General features: G+C 34.5%; 4 protein-coding genes and 3 pseudogenes across 4 annotated transcripts; 3 read left to right on the top strand and 4 right to left on the bottom strand.

Moving 5' to 3' along the window:
* Nucleotides 1–522: 522 nt before the first annotated feature.
* Nucleotides 523–1,828, bottom strand: LOC18037665 (annotated as a pseudogene).
* A 2,116-nt stretch (nucleotides 1,829–3,944) lies between these two features.
* LOC18037664 lies at nucleotides 3,945–5,954 on the top strand. Its single transcript, XM_024180451.1, has 7 exons — nucleotides 3,945–4,106; nucleotides 4,184–4,270; nucleotides 4,348–4,563; nucleotides 4,691–4,849; nucleotides 5,043–5,087; nucleotides 5,284–5,460; nucleotides 5,577–5,954. Exons 1-7 carry the CDS (start codon nucleotides 3,945–3,947, stop codon nucleotides 5,952–5,954), a joined length of 1,224 nt encoding a protein of 407 aa, XP_024036219.1.
* A 563-nt stretch (nucleotides 5,955–6,517) lies between these two features.
* On the bottom strand, nucleotides 6,518–7,823 carry LOC18036582 (ERI1 exoribonuclease 3). The gene is given in 2 exon segments (XM_024180450.1): nucleotides 6,518–7,356; nucleotides 7,754–7,823. Coding segments are annotated over 2 exon segments (909 nt in total).
* Nucleotides 7,824–9,933: 2,110 nt separating this feature from the next.
* LOC18036631 lies at nucleotides 9,934–11,964 on the top strand. Its single transcript, XM_006426392.1, has 7 exons — nucleotides 9,934–10,080; nucleotides 10,173–10,259; nucleotides 10,364–10,579; nucleotides 10,707–10,865; nucleotides 11,059–11,103; nucleotides 11,294–11,470; nucleotides 11,587–11,964. The coding sequence occupies exons 1-7, from the start codon at nucleotides 9,934–9,936 to the stop codon at nucleotides 11,962–11,964; spliced, it is 1,209 nt and encodes a 402-aa protein (XP_006426455.1).
* An 873-nt stretch (nucleotides 11,965–12,837) lies between these two features.
* LOC18037156 lies at nucleotides 12,838–13,602 on the bottom strand (annotated as a pseudogene).
* A 3,469-nt stretch (nucleotides 13,603–17,071) lies between these two features.
* Nucleotides 17,072–19,083, top strand: LOC18037634. The gene is made up of 7 exons (XM_024180449.1): nucleotides 17,072–17,233; nucleotides 17,313–17,399; nucleotides 17,478–17,693; nucleotides 17,822–17,980; nucleotides 18,174–18,218; nucleotides 18,413–18,589; nucleotides 18,706–19,083. Exons 1-7 carry the CDS (start codon nucleotides 17,072–17,074, stop codon nucleotides 19,081–19,083), a joined length of 1,224 nt encoding a protein of 407 aa, XP_024036217.1.
* A 566-nt stretch (nucleotides 19,084–19,649) lies between these two features.
* LOC18037633 lies at nucleotides 19,650–20,896 on the bottom strand (annotated as a pseudogene).
* Nucleotides 20,897–21,637: the final 741 nt, after the last annotated feature.

Below are 21,637 nucleotides of genomic sequence, written 5' to 3'. Positions count from 1 at the left end.
CTTCTCATTACTAAATAACATCGGAAGTGTCTTTTATTATTCGTTTTTGCAATAACTAGTTGTGTGGTTGTACCTTATGATTTGAAAAGGAGACACCAAAAAATAGGTACATTTTTGTTCAGAAATTAATGGTATAATTAACAATGTGACTTTCTTCATATATAAAATGAAATGGTTAAAGCACGTGAAAAAAATTTAGGGTAAGTTAGAAAAATTCACTTTTAACTTTATTTATTTTTATTTAAGGTCTTATTGGTCTAGTCTCTCTCAAAGTCAATAGTGGAAGTTAAATAATCAGTCAAAATATATATTCTCTCCAAAATTATCAAGTTGTAGAAAGCATACATGCATGCTTCTGAAGTTTAAACAGAAAATGAAAGAAAGATTGCATAAATTAAATACACCTCAATACGAGAGAGAGTCTTGATTGACACTAAGTAATTGAAGAATTAACATCCCAACCTTAATTAATTAATTAATTATAGGCATTAAACAAAACTGAAAATTGAGTAAATTATATAATCAAGCGGTGGCCGAATGAAAATAATTGCAGCTAGCACCCTTGTTAGGCGTCAAGTTCCCACATCCGAAAAAGAAGCTTCCACACTTTGGTCCTGGCTTTCGAATTATCTTCTTGAAGCTTTTAGCTCCACAGAAGCAACACCGAAATTCTTCAACTTCTGCTGGATTACGAGAAGTATGCTGAAAAGTGCACATACGCTGCAGCACAAGAAACTGATGATGACGATTCGACGTAATCGGAGAATCCTGAGTAATTGCTTGCGGCGGCGTCAAAGATTTAGTAATTGAGAATTTAAATCCCCTCTGCATGATGACTGCAAGAAATCTTGCCATGTTTATGGAGTCATCAAGGCCCCAGTGAGCACGGCCGTGCCAAACAAGCTCAACAGCCTCTTTCAAATTTCACCTCATGTCGGCAAAAACCTTGCTGATTGGAACCCTCAAGTTGATCCAACGGTTGAAATACGCAGGCTTTTGAATCTTCTTGATTCGGCATTCGGATTCCAGCATTACCTGACAGTCCCAATCTGACCATGCCACCACAGAAAAGTTGGTGTTGCTTAAACCCATTTGCAAAAGCCATTTGTCGTGAAAATATAAAGCCTCCCCGAGAGTAACGCCATTGTCAACTTGGTGCTGTTGAATTCCTGTCAATTCTTTGCAAAAATCAGTCAATAAGGGATCAAAAGTTGGCCGCACATAAGTTTGAAAACATGCTATAATATCTCCGGTTACACCACTCACCACCACGGATGGAAATTCAATTATGCCCTGTGGATGAAGATTTCTTTCTTTGTCGCACGTCGCTTCAAAATCTATTACAACATAATACTCAAAACCTTGAAGAAGAAAGGGATTTGGAAAATCTTGAAACTGCAAACGATTTGGAAGACGAATTTAGGGGCCGGGTTGGAAGCGGTTGAAAAAGTTAAGAGCCATCCCTTGGTCTCTTCTGACTGCATAAATTAAAAAATTATGTTTTTGACAATAAATATAATATTAATAGTAATATTTTATGAAGACACAAGTAAAATGCACAAATCCTGCTGAACGGATGCTCTTGACTTGCAACATCAAGTGATTTAAACATAAAGGCAAAGAGATAGAATTCTTCTTATATTCCAAATCATATATTTTTCACAAAGTTCTATAACAACAATGAAACGTATAATGCCACTCGGTGTGTTCTTTTAAATATAGACCAGCTTCCACCAGCTAGTCGTAAAATCCAAGTACTGTAAATGATTTGTACACAGGCTTGAGCACTGTCTGTGGCTGCAGCAATACTCAATTTCCAAAGCTGCATTGCCCTTAATCAAGTCGCTCTTAACCCTTCTGTAAATGACATGTAAAATAATGTTGGCATCTGGTGCACTAACTTCTATTTCAGTTTTGGAGCACACCACCTTCAAGGAGAACTAAACTATCCCCTTCTGGTGTTCGCCACCTTGCTCTAGAAATAGAAGCTACTTCACAGTGAACACTTATCGAATCAATTTTACGATATTAAAGACACTACTGCGATTATATATTTTGCATCCACTTTCGAAGTGAGACAGAGAAGAAAAAAAGAAGAAAAACCGAGAGAAAAGGAGAAGAGAAAAGAAAAGAAATAAAAGAAAAGAGGGAAGCCGAGAGTAAGGAAAAAGGGAAAAAAGAAGAGAAAAGGGGAAAAAGAATTAGGAGCCCAAGAGAGGGAAATAAGTTAAAAAGAGAAATTGAAAGGAAAAGTTACAGGAAATATAATTGGACAATTAGATTAATATCCAATAAACTAATAGGTAATAAATTTATAAAGTTTGAGCAATTATGTTACAATTTACATGATATGTATAAGTTTTTATATTAGTTCTAATAGTTAATTTTTGAATTTTGTATTTTAGGAGGAACTCGAGAATTGAAGAACCCACAAGAACCCCAACGAATCCCGGAGTGAAATAGGATATGTGAGTGGATATTATTATTACTATTATGTATTTTATGAATCATTAATGTTCAATATTATGATTTAATATCATGTTACAATTACATGTACGCATATTATATGTTTGATTGAGTCATGAGCTGTGTTTGCCAGTCATCATATATGTACCCTTTCTCATAAGCTCTGCGCATGCATATTGAAAGTTAGGTTACTTTACCGTGCGATGTAGTTAAATTTTGCCACGTATTGAGAGATTTTTTCTCTGCTCTACTCGTACGATAATGATCCCGACGAGTATTGAGAGTTATTTCTCCTGGGTACTGTTTGGTGCAGTTTTGACATGTATGTATATATGAATTCCATGTTTGCTGATGTATTACATTCAGTGTGGAGTTATGTCATATTATTATGTACATACCCTAGTATACTACTTAATTTTTCTATATATAAATTATATCCACTCACTGAGTTGCAAGCTCATTATTTTTCTATTTATTCCTTTTTCTCCCATGATTCTGCAGGATTTCGTGCAAATCAGTTCTAGTCAATTAAGGTTGGGCCACGAGACCCATTACTGAATAACTTGTATTTTGAGCACGTTTATGTTGCTTATATATATATATGTGTGTGTGTGTGTGTGTGTGTGTGTGTGTGTGTGTGTGTGTAAGTATGTATAGTAAGACATAAACTGTTTAAATTTTGAATGTATATTTTTTAAGACACATAAGTTGTTATGTGCTTATATCATAGACCATTTTTATATATTTTTTCACGAATTAAATTTGTGTCAAAAGTTTTACCTATTAGTTCGCATGATTCGCCTCAGATCCGACATATAAGTCGGGGCGGGTCGTGTCACACACCCTCTTTCACGTGATAAAATTTAGATAAAAGTGTTGACCCGCGCATAATGGAGGTGTTAAAAAATATTTTATAGTCTCTTCAAGCATATAAGCTTGGCACAATCTTTAGCTATATATGAGCAAAATTTTGAGTAAAAGTTAAGTTCATAAATTTCTATATAATATCAGAGACAATTCATGAACTAATTAAAATGAAAATCTTCCATAATCATGTAATTAGTGATAAATTAAGCTGCATGAATGATAAAACCACGTTGGAGATTTTGTTAAAGACTGAGTAAATTAGATAACGAGGTGACTCATTCAAACTATACAGTTCATCCAACGTAAATTTTATTGTTAGTAAAATTGCCAATAAAAGAAATTTTTTACATGTACTATTCGATGAAAATAAGTTTAGAAAATATGTCCGCAGACAATTATAGTGAGGATCCATTATTTCGTTAGTGTTGGCTTCCTTTTCATAAAATGATACAGCAACGGATACCCAAACAAAATTAGTAAGTTAAGCGCTTCCAATTATTCTCAACTTGTCTAAAAAGAACAAACAAAACTGATTGGGAATAAATAGGAACACGAAATGGCCCAATTTTATCACAAGAAAATTAAGTTCGTAAAAAATTTTGAAGTTCAACATGGCTGATTGGAATGATAAGAGTGTCAAACTTGGAGACTACAAAATTTTCTTAATACTACTTTCTCACATGTTGATAACATCTGTTGATGGAAGAGGAGTTGATCAATTCATGAAAAATAGAGAGTTGCCCATGCATGAGGGAACAGTCAAAACCATTGAGGTTATTAACATTTTTTTTTTCAATTTTTGTTTAAGGTTATAAATTTTCAAAGCTCAAATTGAGTTATATTTTTGCAGAGTGACGATGGTGATGTGATTGACTGTGTGGACATAAGAAAACAACCTGCTTTTAATCACCCACTGCTGAAAAATCACACCGTACAGGTTAGTACATAAAATTTGCATTGAAGATTTCTAATTAAATGGTTCGAAAAATAACACTTTGTCTTTTAAATTCATAGATCAAACCCCATGCACAATCAAGAGGAATCGATGAAGCAGAAAACAATCCGAATATGCTCTTTCAAAGTTGGCATAAGAATGGCGAATGCCCCGAAGGAACTGTCCCACTACTGAGAAGAACACAGAATTTTAATCATAGTCGACGCAGCTACCCAGCATTTTTGCACAAGAAAGTAGCACAGCTAAACGATGTCAATAATCCCTCTAATCATGAGGTCAGAATTTAACTTTAATTATAATGATTTTTCACTTAATTATACTTTTAAGATCTTTTAATTGTATCTAATAATTTCATCTTCCTTTTGTATGAAAAAAAATACTAAAAACATATATGATTATCAGTATGCACAAGTTTCTGCAGTTGATGGGAATTACTATGGTGCTCGTGCTACAATCAACGTTTGGAACCCTCTAACAAATTTCGAAGAACTCAGCATCGCTCAAATTTGGGTTTTGGCCGGCGATGGAAATAAGTTGAATTCTTTAGAGGCTGGATGGACGGTAATTAAGCTTCAGCCAATGAAACATGCATACATATTGCATATTTATAGCACGTGTGGAATTATTAATTAAATTTCCTCGTGAAAGCGGAATTCAGACTTCATACGATTTTAATAGTTAAAACTAAATATGAATTGACCAAAAATTCAAGTACTGTCTGAATATTTACTAAGGAAATCATTCATGATTCCAGGTTAACAATGGCGAGAAGAAAACAAGATTGTTCATATATTGGACTGTAAGTAGATATGATCATTCCTCAGTTCCATATTAAAAATTGAAAATTTTCTTAAATTACTACGTGTGTGTGTGTGTGTGTGTGTGTGTGTTTGTGTGTGTGTATATATATATAGAGAGAGAGAGAGAGGGGGAGAGAATATGACTAGATTAATTGCTTCTAAATTTTTGCTAACACGTTTTCTTATGGTTGTTAGAGTGATGGCTACCAAAGCACAGGTTGCTACAATCTTGATTGCCCTGGTTTTGTGCAAACAAACAAAAATATAGCCCTCGGTGGGTCTATAGAACCTGTTTCGAAGTATGGTGGGGAGCAACGTGACATATCCATTGTCATACATAAGGCACGTAGTAACAGTTATTCTCATTCTCATGTCTGTTAATTTTACTAGGACAACGCAAAAAGGAATGTTAACTGTGGATTAAATTAAACCCCAATACCATTAGGGAGAGACTGACTGCATTGATTTTGTTTTTCTTCTTTGATCAGTTCAATAATAATGATGGAAATTGGTGGCTGCAAGTGCAAGACCAGTTAGTAGGGTATTGGCCAAGCTCCATCTTTACACATTTAGCCGGCACTTCTGATGCTATATCTTGGGGAGGAGAGATAGTCAATAACCAACCTAATGGTCATCACACTTCAACTCAAATGGGAAGTGGCCATTTTCCTAATGAAGCCTACGGGAAAGCTAGTTTTTTCACAAAACTTGGATACTTTGATGAAGGTAACAATGTCAAAGATCCTGAAAATCTTGAACCTTTTGTGACAAGACCCCCCTGCTACGATTTACGTACAGGAAAAGATAACAAGTTTGGTGTCTTCTTTTATTTTGGAGGTCCTGGATATTCAGCAAATTGCCAATGAAAGTAATATGTATCATCAATTGAATAAAGTTGTACTACTAGCTTCTCATTACTAAATAACATCGGAAGTGTCTTTTATTATTCGTTTTTGCAATAACTAGTTGTGTGGTTGTACCTTATGATTTGAAAAGGAGACACCAAAAAATAGGTACATTTTTGTTCAGAAATTAATGGTATAATTAACAATGTGACTTTCTTCATATATAAAATGAAATGGTTAAAGCACGTGAAAAAAATTTAGGGTAAGTTAGAAAAATTCACTTTTAACTTTATTTATTTTTATTTAAGGTCTTATTGGTCTAGTCTCTCTCAAAGTCAATAGTGGAAGTTAAATAATCAGTCAAAATATATATTCTCTCCAAAATTATCAAGTTGTAGAAAGCATACATGCATGCTTCTGAAGTTTAAACAGAAAATGAAAGAAAGATTGCATAAATTAAATACACCTCAATACGAGAGAGAGTCTTGATTGACACTAAGTAATTGAAGAATTAACATCCCAACCTTAATTAATTAATTAATTATAGGCATTAAACAAAACTGAAAATTGAGTAAATTATATAATCAAGCGGTGGCCGAATGAAAATAATTGCAGCTAGCACCCTTGTTAGGCGTCAAGTTCCCATATCCGAAAAAGAAGCTTCCACACTTTGGTCCTGGCTTTCGAATTATCTTCTTGAAGCTTTTAGCTCCACAGAAGCAACACCGAAATTCTTCAACTTCTGCTGGATTACGAGAAGTATGCTGAAAAGTGCACATACGCTGCAGCACAAGAAACTGATGATGACGATTCGACGTAATCGGAGAATCCTGAGTAATTGCTTGCGGCGGCGTCAAAGATTTAGTAATTGAGAATTTAAATCCCCTCTGCATGATGACTGCAAGAAATCTTGCCATGTTTATGGAGTCATCAAGGCCCCAGTGAGCACGGCCGTGCCAAACAAGCTCAACAGCCTCTTTCAAATTTCACCTCATGTCGCCAGAAACCTTGCTGATTGGAACCCTCAAGTTGATCCAACGGTTGAAATACGCAGGCTTTTGAATCTTCTTGATTCGGCATTCGGATTCCAGCATTACCTGACAGTCCCAATCTGACCATGCCACCACAGAAAAGTTGGTGTTGCTTAAACCCATTTGCAAAAGCCATTTGTCGTGAAAATATAAAGCCTCCCCGAGAGTAACGCCATTGTCAACTTGGTGCTGTTGAATTCCTGTCAATTCTTTGCAAAAATCAGTCAATAAGGGATCAAAAGTTGGCCGCACATAAGTTTGAAAACATGCTATAATATCTCCGGTTACACCACTCACCACCACGGATGGAAATTCAATTATGCCCTGTGGATGAAGATTTCTTTCTTTGTCGCACGTCGCTTCAAAATCTATTACAACATAATACTCAAAACCTTGAAGAAGAAAGGGATTTGGAAAATCTTGAAACTGCAAACGATTTGGAAGACGAATTTAGGGGCCGGGTTGGAAGCGGTTGAAAAAGTTAAGAGCCATCCCTTGGTCTCTTCTGACTGCATAAATTAAAAAATTATGTTTTTGACAATAAATATAATATTAATAGTAATATTTTATGAAGACACAAGTAAAATGCGCAAATCCTGCTGAACGGATGCTCTTGACTTGCAACATCAAGTGATTTAAACATAAAGGCAAAGAGATAGAATTCTTCTTATATTCCAAATCATATATTTTTCACAAAGTTCTATAACAACAATGAAACGTATAATGCCACTCGGTGTGTTCTTTTAAATATAGACCAGCTTCCACCAGCTAGTCGTAAAATCCAAGTACTGTAAATGATTTGTACACAGGCTTGAGCACTGTCTGTGGCTGCAGCAATACTCAATTTCCAAAGCTGCATTGCCCTTAATCAAGTCGCTCTTAACCCTTCTGTAAATGACATGCAAAATAATGTTGGCATCTGGTGCACTAACTTCTATTTCAGTTTTGGAGCACACCACCTTCAAGGAGAACTAAACTATCCCCTTCTGGTGTTCGCCACCTTGCTCTAGAAATAGAAGCTACTTCACAGTGAACACTTATCGAATCAATTTTACGATATTAAAGACACTACTGCGATTATATATTTTGCATCCACTTTCGAAGTGAGACAGAGAAGAAAAAAAGAAGAAAAACCGAGAGAAAAGGAGAAGAGAAAAGAAAAGAAATAAAAGAAAAGAGGGAAGCCGAGAGTAAGGAAAAAGGGAAAAAAGAAGAGAAAAGGGGAAAAAGAATTAGGAGCCCAAGAGAGGGAAATAAGTTAAAAAGAGAAATTGAAAGGAAAAGTTACAGGAAATATAATTGGACAATTAGATTAATATCCAATAAACTAATAGGTAATAAATTTATAAAGTTTGAGCAGTTATGTTACAATTTACATGATATGTATAAGTTTTTATATTAGTTTTAATAGTTAATTTTTGAATTTTATATTTTAGGAGGAACTCGAGAATTGAAGAACCCACAAGAATCCCAACGAATCCCGGAGTGAAATAGGATATGTGAGTGGATATTATTATTACTATTATGTATTTTATGAATCATTAATGTTCAATATTATGATTTAATATCATGTTACAATTACATGTACGCATATTATATGTTTGATTGAGTCATGAGCTGTGTTTGCCAGTCATCATATATGTACCCTTTCTCATAAGCTCTGCGCATGCATATTGAAAGTTAGGTTACTTTACCGTGCGATGTAGTTAAATTTTGCCACGTATTGAGAGATTTTTTCTCTGCTCTACTCTTACGATAATGATCCCGACGAGTATTGAGAGTTATTTCTCCTGGGTACTGTTTGGTGCAGTTTTGACATGTATGTATATATGAATTCCATGTTTGCTGATGTATTACATTCAGTGTGGAGTTATGTCATATTATTATGTACATACCCTAGTATACTACTTAATTTTTCTATATATAAATTATATCCACTCACTGAATTGCAAGCTCATTATTTTTCTATTTATTCCTTTTTCTCCCATGATTCTGCAGGATTTCGTGCAAATCAGTTCTAGTCAATTAAGGTTGGGCCACGAGACCCATTACTGAATAACTTGTATTTTGAGCACGTTTATGTTGCTTATATATATATATGTGTGTGTGTGTGTGTGTGTGTGTGTGTGTGTGTGTAAGTATGTATAGTAAGACATAAACTGTTTAAATTTTGAATGTATATTTTTTAAGACACATAAGTTGTTATGTGCTTATATCATAGACCATTTTTATATATTTTTTCACGAATTAAATTTGTGTCAAAAGTTTTACCTATTAGTTCGCATGATTCGCCTCAGATCCGACATATAAGTCGGGGCGGGTCGTGTCACACACCCTCTTTCACGTGATAAAATTTAGATAAAAGTGTTGACCCGCGCATAATGGAGGTGTTAAAAAATATTTTATAGTCTCTTCAAGCATATAAGCTTGGCACAATCTTTAGCTATATATGAGCAAAATTTTGAGTAAAAGTTAAGTTCATAAATTTCTATATAATATTAGAGACAATTCATGAACTAATTAAAATGAAAACCTTCCATAATCATGTAATTAGTGATAAATTAAGCTGCATGAATGATAAAACCACATTGGAGATTTTGTTAAAGACTGAGTAAATTAGATAACGAGGTGACTCATTCAAACTATACAGTTCATCCAACGTAAATTTTATTGTTAGTAAAATTGCCAATAAAAGAAATTTTTTACATGTACTATTCGATGAAAATAAGTTTAGAAAATATGTCCGCAGACAATTATAGTGAGGATCCATTATTTCGTTAGTGTTGGTTTCCTTTTCATAAAATGATACAGCAACGGATACCCAAACAAAATTAGTAAGTTAAGCGCTTCCAATTATTCTCAACTTGTCTAAAAAGAACAAACAAAACTGATTGGGAATAAATAGTAACGCCCAATGGCCCAATTTTATCACAAGAAAATTAAGTTCGTAAAAAATTTTGAAGTTCAACATGGCTGATTGGAATGATAAGAGTGTCAAACTTGGAGACTACAAAATTTTCTTAATACTACTTTCTCACATGTTGATAACATCTGTTGATGGAAGAGGAGTTGATCAATTCATGAAAAATAGAGAGTTGCCCATGCATGAGGGAACAGTCAAAACCATTGAGCTTATTAACATTTTTTTTTTCAATTTTTGTTTAAGGTTATAAATTTTCAAAGCTCAAATTGAGTTATATTTTTGCAGAGTGACGATGGTGATGTGATTGACTGTGTGGACATAAGAAAACAACCTGCTTTTAATCACCCACTGCTGAAAAATCACACCGTACAGGTTAGTACATAAAATCACACCGTACAGGTTAGTACATAAAATTTGCATTGAAGATTTCTAATTAAATGGTTCGAAAAATAACAATTTTTCTTTTAAATTCATAGATAAAACCCCATGCACAATCAAGAGGAATCGATGAAGCAGAAAACAATCCGAATATGCTCTTTCAAAGTTGGCATAAGAATGGCGAATGCCCCGAAGGAACTGTCCCACTACTGAGAAGAACACAGAATTTTAATCATAGTCGACGCAGCTACCCAGCATTTTTGCACAAGAAAGTAGCACAGCTAAACGATGTCAATAATCCCTCTAATCATGAGGTCAGAATTTAACTTTAATTATAATGATTTTTCACTTAATTATACTTTTAAGATCTTTTAATTGTATCTAATAATTTCATCTTCCTTTTGTATGAAAAAAAATACTAAAAACATATATGATTATCAGTATGCACAAGTTTCTGCAGTTGATGGGAATTACTATGGTGCTCGTGCTACAATCAACGTTTGGAACCCTCTAACAAATTTCGGAGAACTCAGCATCGCTCAAATTTGGGTTTTGGCCGGCGATGGAAATAAGTTGAATTCTTTAGAGACTGGATGGACGGTAATTAAGCTTCAGCCAATGAAACATGTATACATATTGCATATTTATAGCACGTGTGGAATTATTAATTAAATTTCCTAGTGAAAGCGGAGTTCAGACTTCATACGATTTTAATAGTTAAAACTAAATATGAATTGACCAAAAATTCAAGTACTGTCTGAATATTTACTAAGGAAATCATTCATGATTCCAGGTTAACAATGGCGAGAAGAAAACAAGATTGTTCATATATTGGACTGTAAGTAGATATGATCATTCCTCAGTTCCATATTAAAAATTGAAAATTTTCTTAAATTACTAAGTGTGTGTGTGTGTGTGTGTGTATATATATATATATATAGAGAGAGAGAGAGAGAGAGAGGGGGAGAGAATATGACTAGATTAATTGCTTCTAAATTTTTGCTAACACGTTTTCTTATGGTTGTTAGAGTGATGGCTACCAAAGCACAGGTTGCTACAATCTTGATTGCCCTGGTTTTGTGCAAACAAACAAAAATATAGCCCTCGGTGGGTCTATAGAACCTGTTTCGAAGTATGGTGGGGAGCAACGTGACATATCCATTGTCATACATAAGGAACGTAGTAACAGTTATTCTCATTCTCATGTCTGTTAATTTTACTAGGACAACGCAAAAAGGAATGTTAACTGTGGATTAAATTAAACCCCAATACCATTAGGGAGAGACTGACTGCATTGATTTTGTTTTTCTTCTTTGATCAGTTCAATAATAATGATGGAAATTGGTGGCTGCAAGTGCAAGACCAGTTAGTAGGGTATTGGCCAAGCTCCATCTTTACACATTTAGCCGGCACTTCTGATGCTATATCTTGGGGAGGAGAGATAGTCAATAACCAACCTAATGGTCATCACACTTCAACTCAAATGGGAAGTGGCCATTTTCCTAATGAAGCCTACGGGAAAGCTAGTTATTTCACAAAACTTGGACACTTTGATGAAGGTAGCAATGTCAAAGATCCTGAAAATCTTGAACCTTTTGTGACAAGACCCCCCTGCTACGATTTACGTACAGGAAAAGATAACAAGTTTGGCGTCTTCTTTTATTTTGGAGGTCCTGGATATTCAACAAATTGCCAATGAAAGTGATATGTATCATCAATTGAATAAAGTTGTACTACTAGCTTCTCATTATTAAATAACATCGGAAGAGTCTTTATTATTCGTTTTTGCAATAATTAGTTTGTGTGGTTGTACCTTATGATTTGAAAAGGCGACCCCAAAAAATAGGTACATTTTTTCAGAAATTGAAAGAAAACTGGAGTTATTTGTTTTGAGAGAAAATTTACAGAGGAAAATTTATTTCATTAATTTTGGATTCTTCACATTACATTATAATTAAATCAATACATCCTAGATACTCACGAGATTAGTTACATACACATTAAAACGATTAATAACAAACTTTAACAACTTGTGCTGACATGTTATCTATCATAACTAACTCTGGTGATTTGGCACTGATGAGCTGGCACTGTTGACTAACTTCACTTGCTGAGACTAACGACTCCTTCACCTTCTTATTCTTCATGAGCTCAGCACAATGAGCTTCCTTAACAGAAATTAATGGTATAATTAACAATGTGACTTTCTTCATATATAAAATGAAATGGTTAAAGCATGTTAATAAAATTAAGGTTAAGTTAGAAAATTCAATTTTAATTTCATTTTTTTTTTATTAAAGGTCTTATTGGTCTAGTCTCTCCTAAGTCAATAGTGGAAGTTAAATAATCAGTCAAAATATATAATCTCTCCAAAATTATTAAGTTATAGAAAGTGTACATGCATGCTTCCGAAGTTTAAATAGAGAATGAAAGAAAGATTGAATAAATTAAAATATGCCTCAGTACGAGAGACAAACTTGATTAACACTAATTAATTGAAGAATTAACATCCCAACCTTAATTAGTTAATTATAGGCATTAAACAAAACTGAAAATTGAGCGAATTATGTCATCAAGTAGTGGCCCACTGAAAATAATTGCAGCAAGCACCCTTATTAGGCGTCCAGTTCCCACATCCGGAAAAGAAGATTCCGCACTTTGGTCCTGGCTTTCGAATTACCTTCTTGAAGCTTTTGGCTCCACAGAAAATACCGAAATTCTTCAACTTCTGCCGGATCACGAGAAGTATGCTGAAAAGTGGACATACGCTGCGGCACAAGAAACTGATGATGACGATTCCACGTCATCACAGAATCCTGAGTAATTGCTTGCGGCGGCATAAAGAATTTAGTAATTGAGAATTTAAATCCCCTCTGCATGATGACTGCAAGTAATCTTGCAATATTTATGGAGTCATCAAGGCCACAGTGAACACGGCCGTGCCAAACAATGCCAGCCAGCTCAACAGCCTCTTTCAAATTGCACCTCACGTCGCCAAAAACCTTGCTGAATGGAACCCTCAAGTTGATCCAACGGTTGAAATAAGCAGGCTTTGGAATGTTCTTGAAGCGGCATTCGAATTCCAGCATGACTTGACAATCCCAATCTTACCAAGTCACCACAGCAAAGTTGTGGTGACGCCACTGACTATAACCGAAGGAAATTCTATTATTTCCTGTGGGTGTGGAGTCTTATTTTTGTCGCACGGGGCCTGGAAATCGACAACTGCAAAGTAATCAATATCCTGAAGCTTTTGCGGAAGAAAAGGATTTGGCTGAGGAAGAAGAAAGGGATAATTTGGGAAAAGGGGGTTTCTTTGGAATCTGTCAATTGCCATTCTATCTAGGGATGGCAGAATAATCCGGACCCGGATCGGATCCGGACGAACCCGGATAATCCGGTCCGGGTTGAACCCGTATTGGAGTTGAATAAAATACGGATCTGGATTTAATTTTATGAACCCGGATGATATTCGGACCGGGTCAGAGTTTGGGTGAACCTGCATATCTAAAACCCGGACCCGGATATGTTTCATTTTAATATTAATTTTTTAATAATTTTTAATATAAATATAAAAGAAAGGAAGTAAACAACAATGCGCACAGCCGGCCCTAATTTTGCAATTCGCATTCCTCTTCTCAAATCTCACATCCACCGGCCGCCAACCATATTTCCTTTTCTCTTCATCAAATCAAGTCGTCGTCGTCATCATTTCAGCCATTTTCTCTTTTCTGTGTTCATTATCATCATCAGTTGCTGTGTTCCTCTTCTTTGCACTACTGCAACCTCCATTCCTTCTCAATCGTTCAACTATTGCAAATTGAGTGGATTAGCTTCCACCTCTAAGCCCATCTCTGCTTCTCGTTTGTCATATTCCATGGTGGGGGCTGTCTTTGATGGCATTGCATGGTGGATTTGGTGGGCCACGGTCTTTGATGCCATTACAATTCAAAATTAATTGTAATTTTCGTGCATCCACTTCCTATATTAGGTTATTAATTTATTGAATTTTGTTGGTAGTATTTGCAACGCCTTCATATTAGGGTCTATCTTGTGTACCTGCCTGAATTTCATGGAAAAAAAATGGTTAATCAGTTTTAATTTGTGATTTGAGTTGTAGTTTCCAATTTTTTTTCATTTTTTAATCATAATTCAAAAGACAATCCGGGTTTCAAACCCGGAATCCAGAAACCTTAATTTTTCTGGGTTGAACCCGGACCGGACCCACATGCAAAAAATCCGGATTATATCCGGGTCCGGTAAAAGAAAATGACATCCGGGTCTGGAATCGGGAAGGCCGAACCCGGAACCGGACCCGGATTTTGCCATCCCTAATTCTATCTCACGTTATTGATTGTTGATGTAGATTAATTTTGGATTTAAGACACTGTGTGTGTGTGCGTGCGTGTGTGTGTGGATGATAAATTTATTTTTCTAATCTAGTTTTGATTTCCTAATTATTTTTATATATTTTTAATTTCTAGTTGCGTTAGGAATTGGGCTGGTATTTGATTTCAGATATAGCTTAATCCTATTTGCATTAGAATTTCTTTAATAAAGGTTTGGGGTTTGATTTCCTTAATGGAATGGAGAAGTAATCAGAATCAGTAAAGATGTAATAAAAAATCTTATAGCGGCACGTAATTAGGTTATAATCAAACTCATAATTAAAATGGGACTTGGATTTCATGATGCTGGTATAATTTTGTGTTGAGCAAATATAAGATTGTGATCGGTGTCTATTAGCATACTAATAATTCACCAGTCATTATATCTTAGTTATATTCAAGTATAAATTTTATTATTATTAGATATTTTATACATAATAAGATCATAACTATATACGCAATTGTAAAAGCACATGTTGTATAAGAATATAAAATCTTTGAAGTCTCACATAACTTAGATTATCATGGATTTAAATTAAAAAGAAATATGTGCAGGTGATCATGGGTTTAATAGGTAAAATCTCTAGAACCTCCCACCATTTCATAGTATCCCAAAATGCACCTATCATCCCAAAAATTTTGTTAACCATTCTTGTTCTTCTTATTATTATTCGCTAATTTTGCAGTTTCACCCCTCTAATTAGTGTGATGTCAGAGGTTTCTGGCCCCACTTTAAATGCCTAGGAAATTTTGTTTCAGAAAAAATAAAAACAAAATAAAAAAATTTAAGACATTATATATAAAAATAATTAAAATAACTCAACAGAAAAATCCCATCCTGTAACAAATATAAGCACTAAGATCAATATCACAAATCATTGATTGGTTGTGTGGTGATCTATAAACACCTCCATATCTTATTCTTGAGATCAAGGATTTGAGTTTTATGTGGATGTGGAAGTATATTTTATTTTATTCATAATTTTTTTGTGAGTAGTATATGTCAAGTCAAAATGACAAAATATGTCTCATGATGGAAAGTCTTAATTGGTCGTCTTCCTACAAATACCTAAAGAATATGTCATTAATGTGGTTGAAATGTATGTGGCACATGAAACTTTCAAATTAAGTGGTCTAATAAAATTAAATCATGGAATTGGTGATAAATCAAGCTATCAGCATGAATTAAGAAACTAAAGAAAGGAGATTTTATCAACGGACGGAATAAACTAAGTAGATAAAGAGGTGACTCATTGACACTAAATATCTAATTCTGTTTTAATTAATTACATCAGTTTATTAGTTTCCAATAAAAGAAAAGTCGTGAATATAGACATATTGGATGAACAAAATTATAGAATTTATTTCATTTTTTTCGTGTTATTTAATTAAATATAGAGTTAGATATCCAAACATGCTACGTAATTGTATGATTCCTAGCTTTACGTAGCATACAAACAAGATCAGTAGGAGAATAAATACTTGACCCAAATGGTGAAAATTTTCATCAGAAAGTTAAATAAGAAAAAAATAAAAATTAATATTGAAGTTCAACAATGGATGATAGGAATGATAAGAGTACCAAATGCAAATCTGTGTTCATAATTCTCTTACTTGGATTCTAGTAATACCGACCAACTAATTTCATGTTTTTAAAAACCTTGACATGATCTATATTGTAGTACAAGTTTAAACTCATGGGATAGTATTAAAACCAAATAACGACGAGCTTTACTAGATAATATGTATCAAAGTCAACTAATGCTCAAGTGAGGCATACACACCCTTTTTCACATGATAAATTTAAGATAAAATTGTCGACCAACGCATGATGGAGGTTTTAAAAAAGTATTTTATAGTCTCTTCAAGTATTTAAGCTTGGCACAATCTTTAACTATATATGAGCAAACTTTTGAGTAAAAAGTTGAGTACATAAATTTTTATATAATATTAGAACTAATTCATGAGCTAATTAAAATATAAACCATCCATAACCATGTAATTAGTGATAAATTAAGCTGCATGAATGATGAAACCACATTGGAGATTTTGTTAAAGGCCGAGCAAATTAGATATCGAGGTGACGCATTCAAACTATACAGTTCATCCAACGTAAATTTTATTGTTAGTAAAATTACCAATAAAAGAAAATTTTTACACGAGCCATTGGATGAAAATAAGTTTAGAATGTCTACATACAATTACAGTGAGGATCCATTATTTTGTTAGTGTTGGTTTCCTTTTTATAAAATGATACAGCGACGGACATCCAAGCATAATTAGTAAGTTAAGCACTTCCAATTATTCTTAACTTATCTATGAAGAACAAACAAAACCGATTGGTGAATAAATAGTAACGCCCAATGGCCCGATTTTATCACAAGAAAATTAAGTTTGCAAAAAAAATTAAAGTTCAACATGGCTGATTGGAATGATAAGAGTATCAAACTTGGAGACTACAAATTTTTCTTAATACTGCTTTCTCACATGTTGATAACATTTGTTGATGGAAGAGGAGTTGATCAATTCATGAAAAAAAGAGAGTTGCCCATGCACGAGGGAACAGTCAAAACCATTGAGGTTATTAACATTCTTTTTTTTTCAATTTTTGTTTAAGGTTATAAATTTTCAAAGCTCAAATTGAGTTATATTTTTGCAGAGCGAAGATGGTGATGTGATTGACTGTGTGGACATAAGAAAACAACCTGCTTTTAATCACCCACTGCTGAAAAATCACACCGTACAGGTTAGTACATAAAATTTGCATTAAAGATTTCTAATTAAATGGTTCGAAAAATAAAATTTTTGTCTTTTAAATTCATAGATTAAACCCCATGCACAATCAAGAGGAATCGATGAAGCAGAAAACAATCCGAATATGCTCTTTCAAAGTTGGCATAAGAATGGCGAATGCCCCGAAGGAACTGTCCCCCTACTGAGAAGAACACAGAATTTTAATCATAGTCGACGCAGCTACCCAGCATTTTTGCACAAGAAAGTAGCACAGCTAAACGATGTCAATAATCCCTCTAATCATGAGGTCAGAATTTAACTTTAATTATAATGATTTTTCACTTAATTATACTTTTAAGATCTTTTAATTGTATCTAACAATTTCATCTTCTTTTTGTATGAAAAAAAAATACTAAAAACATATATGATTATCAGTATGCACAAGTTTCTGCAGTTGATGGGAATTACTATGGTGCTCGTGCTACAATCAACGTTTGGAACCCTCTAACAAATTTCGGAGAACTCAGTATCGCTCAAATTTGGGTTTTGGCCGGCGATGGAAATGAGTTGAATTCTTTAGAGGCTGGATGGACGGTAATTAAGCTTCAGCCAATGAAACATGCATACAGATTGCATATTTATAGCACGTGTGGAAATATTAATTAAATTTCCTAGGGAAAGCGGAGTTCAGACTTCATATGATTTTAATAGTTAAAACTAAATATAAATTGACCAAAAATTCAAGTCCTGTTTGAATGTTTACTAAGGAAATAATTCATGATTTCAGGTTAACAATGGCGAGAAGAAAACAAGATTGTTCATATATTGGACTGTAAGTAGATTTGATCATTCCTCAGTTCCATATTAAAAATTGAAAAAATTCTTAAATTGCTACGTGTGTGTGTGTGTGTGTGTGTGTGTGTGTGTATATATAGAGAGAGAGAGAGAGAGAGAGAGGGGGGGAGAGAATATGACTAGATTAATTGCTTATAAATTTTTGCTAACACGTTTTCTTATGGTTGTTAGAGTGATGGCTACCAAAGCACAGGTTGCTACAATCTTGATTGCCCTGGTTTTGTGCAAACAAACAAAAATATAGCCCTCGGTGGGTCTATAGAACCTGTTTCGAAGTATGGTGGGGAGCAACGTGACATATCCATTGTCATACATAAGGCACGTAGTAACAGTTATTCTCATTCTCATGTCTGTTAATTTTACTAGGACAACGCAAAAAGGAATGTTAACTGTGGATTAAATTAAACCCCAATACCATTAGGGAGAGACTGACTGCATTGATTTTGTTTTTCTTCTTTGATCAGTTCAATAATAATGATGGAAATTGGTGGCTGCAAGTGCAAGACCAGTTAGTAGGGTATTGGCCAAGCTCCATCTTTACACATTTAGCCGGCACTTCTGATGCTATATCTTGGGGAGGAGAGATAGTCAATAACCAACCTAATGGTCATCACACTTCAACTCAAATGGGAAGTGGCCATTTTCCTAATGAAGCCTACGGGAAAGCTAGTTTTTTCACAAAACTTGGATACTTTGATGAAGGTAACAATGTCAAAGATCCTGAAAATCTTGAACCTTTTGTGACAAGACCCCCCTGCTACGATTTACGTACAGGAAAAGATAACAAGTTTGGTGTCTTCTTTTATTTTGGAGGTCCTGGATATTCAGCAAATTGCCAATGAAAGTAATATGTATCATCAATTGAATAAAGTTGTACTACTAGCTTCTCATTACTAAATAACATCGGAAGTGTCTTTATTATTCGTTTTTGCAATAACTAGTTGTGTGGTTGTACCTTATGATTTGAAAAGGAGACCCCAAAAAATAGGTACATTTTTTTTCAGAAATTAATGGTATAATTAACAATGTGGGTTTCTTCATATATAAAATGAAATGGTTAAAGCATGTGAAAAAAATTTAGGGTAAGTTAGAAAAATTCACTTTTAACTTTATTTATTTTTATTTAAGGTCTTATTGGTCTAGTCTCTCTCAAAGTCAATAGTAGAAGTTAAATAATCAGTCAAAATATATATTCTCTCCAAAATTATCAAGTTGTAGAAAGCATACATGTATGCTTCTGAAGTTTAAACAGAAAATGAAAGAAAGATTGCATAAATTAAATACACCTCAATACGAGAGAGAGGCTTGATTGACACTAAGTAATTGAAGAATTAACATCCCAACCTTAATTAATTAATTAATTAATTATAGGCATTAAACAAAACTGAAAATTGAGTAAATTATATAATCAAGCGGTGGCCGAATGAAAATAATTGCACCAAGCACCCTTGTTAGGCGTCAAGTTCCCACATCCGAAAAAGAAGCTTCCACACTTTGGTCCTGGCTTTCGAATTATCTTCTTGAAGCTTTTGGCTCCACAGAAGCAATACCGAAATTATTCAACTTCTGCTGGATCACGAGAAGTATGCTGAAAAGTGCACTTGCGCTGCCGCACAAGAAACTGATGATGACGATTCCACGTCATCATAGAATCCTGAGTAATATCTTGCGGCGGCGTCAAAGATTTAGTAATTGAGAATTTAAATCCCCTCTGCATGATGACTGCAAGAAATCTTGCCATGTTTATGGAGTCATCAAGGCCCCAGTGAGCACGGCCGTGCCAAACAAGCTCAACAGCCTCTTTCAAATTTCACCTCATGTCGGCAAAAACCTTGCTGATTGGAACCCTCAAGTTGATCCAACGGTTGAAATAAGCAGGCTTACTTGCAATATTTATGGAGTCATCAAGGCCACAGTGAACACGGCCGTGCCAAACAATGCCAGCCAGCTCAACAGCCTCTTTCAAATTGCACCTCACGTCGCCAAAAACCTTGCTGAATGGAACCCTCAAGTTGATCCAACGGTTGAAATAAGCAGGCTTACTTGCAATATTTATGGAGTCATCAAGGCCACAGTGAACACGGCCGTGCCAAACAATGCCAGCCAGCTCAACAGCCTCTTTCAAATTGCCCCTCACGTCGCCAAAAACTTTGCTGAATGGAACCCTCAAGTTGATCCAACGGTTGAAATAAGAAGGCTTTGGAATGTTCTTGAAGCGGCATTCGGATTCCAGCATGACTTGACAATCCCAATCTGACCACGTCACCACAGCAAAGTTGGTGGGCGTAACGCCCATGTGCTGCTGCCAATTATCATGTAAAAATAATGCCTCGCCAAGAAAAATGCCTTGTCAACTTGATGCTGCTGAATTCCTGTCAGCTCCTTGTAGAATTCCGTAGGCAATTTATTGTGAGTTGGGCGTACGTAAATTTGAAAACAGACTGTAATCTGTCCAGTGACACCACTTACTATAACCGAAGGAAATTCTATTATTTCCTGTGGGTGTGGAATCTTTTTGTCACACGTGGCCTCGAAGTCGACAACTACAAAGTAATCAAAATCCTGAAGCTTTTGCGGAAGAAAAGGATTTGGCTGAGGAAGACGAAAGGGGTAATTCGGGAAAAGGGGGTTTCTTTGGAGGCTGTCAAGAGCCATTCTATCTCACGTTATTGATTGTTATTTGCATACTAATAATTCACCAGTAATTATATCTAAGTTATACTCAAGTATAAATTTTATTACTATTAGCTATTTTGTACATAATAAGATCTTAACTATACACACAGTTGTAAAAGCACATGTTGCATAAGAATACAAAATCTTTAAAGTCTCACATAACTTAGATTATCATGGATTTAAATTAAAAAGAAATATATGCAGGTGATCATGGGTTTAATAGGTAAAATCTCTAGAACCTCCCACTATTTCATAGTACCCCGAAATGCACCTATCATCCCAAAAATTTTGTTAACCATTCTTGTTCTTCTTATTTTTATTTGCTTATTTTGCAGTTTCAACCCTCTAATTAGTGTGATGTCAGAGCTTTCTGGCCCCACTTTAAATGCCTAGGAATTTTTGTTTCAGAAAAAAATAAAAACAAAATAAAAAATTTTAAGACATTATATATAAAAATATTTCAAAAAAAACTCAATAGAAAAAGTCCATCTTGTAACAAATATATGCACTAAGATCAATATCACAAATCATTGATTGGTTGTGTGGTGATCTATGAACACCTCCATACCTTATCAAGGATTTGAGTTTTACGTGGAAGTATATTTTATTTTATTCATAATTTTTTGTGATTAGTATATGTCAAGTCAAAATGATAAGATATGTCTTATGATGAAAAGTCTTAATTGGTCGTCTTCCTACAAATACCTAAAGAATATGTTA

The sequence above is a fragment of the Citrus clementina genome, unplaced genomic scaffold (genome assembly GCF_000493195.1).
Source record: "Citrus clementina cultivar Clemenules unplaced genomic scaffold, Citrus_clementina_v1.0 scaffold_7, whole genome shotgun sequence".
NCBI classification, from domain to species: Eukaryota; Viridiplantae; Streptophyta; class Magnoliopsida; order Sapindales; family Rutaceae; genus Citrus; species Citrus x clementina.
The sequence above is the reverse complement of the archived record's forward strand: the minus strand, read 5'-3'. Positions and strand labels throughout refer to the sequence as shown.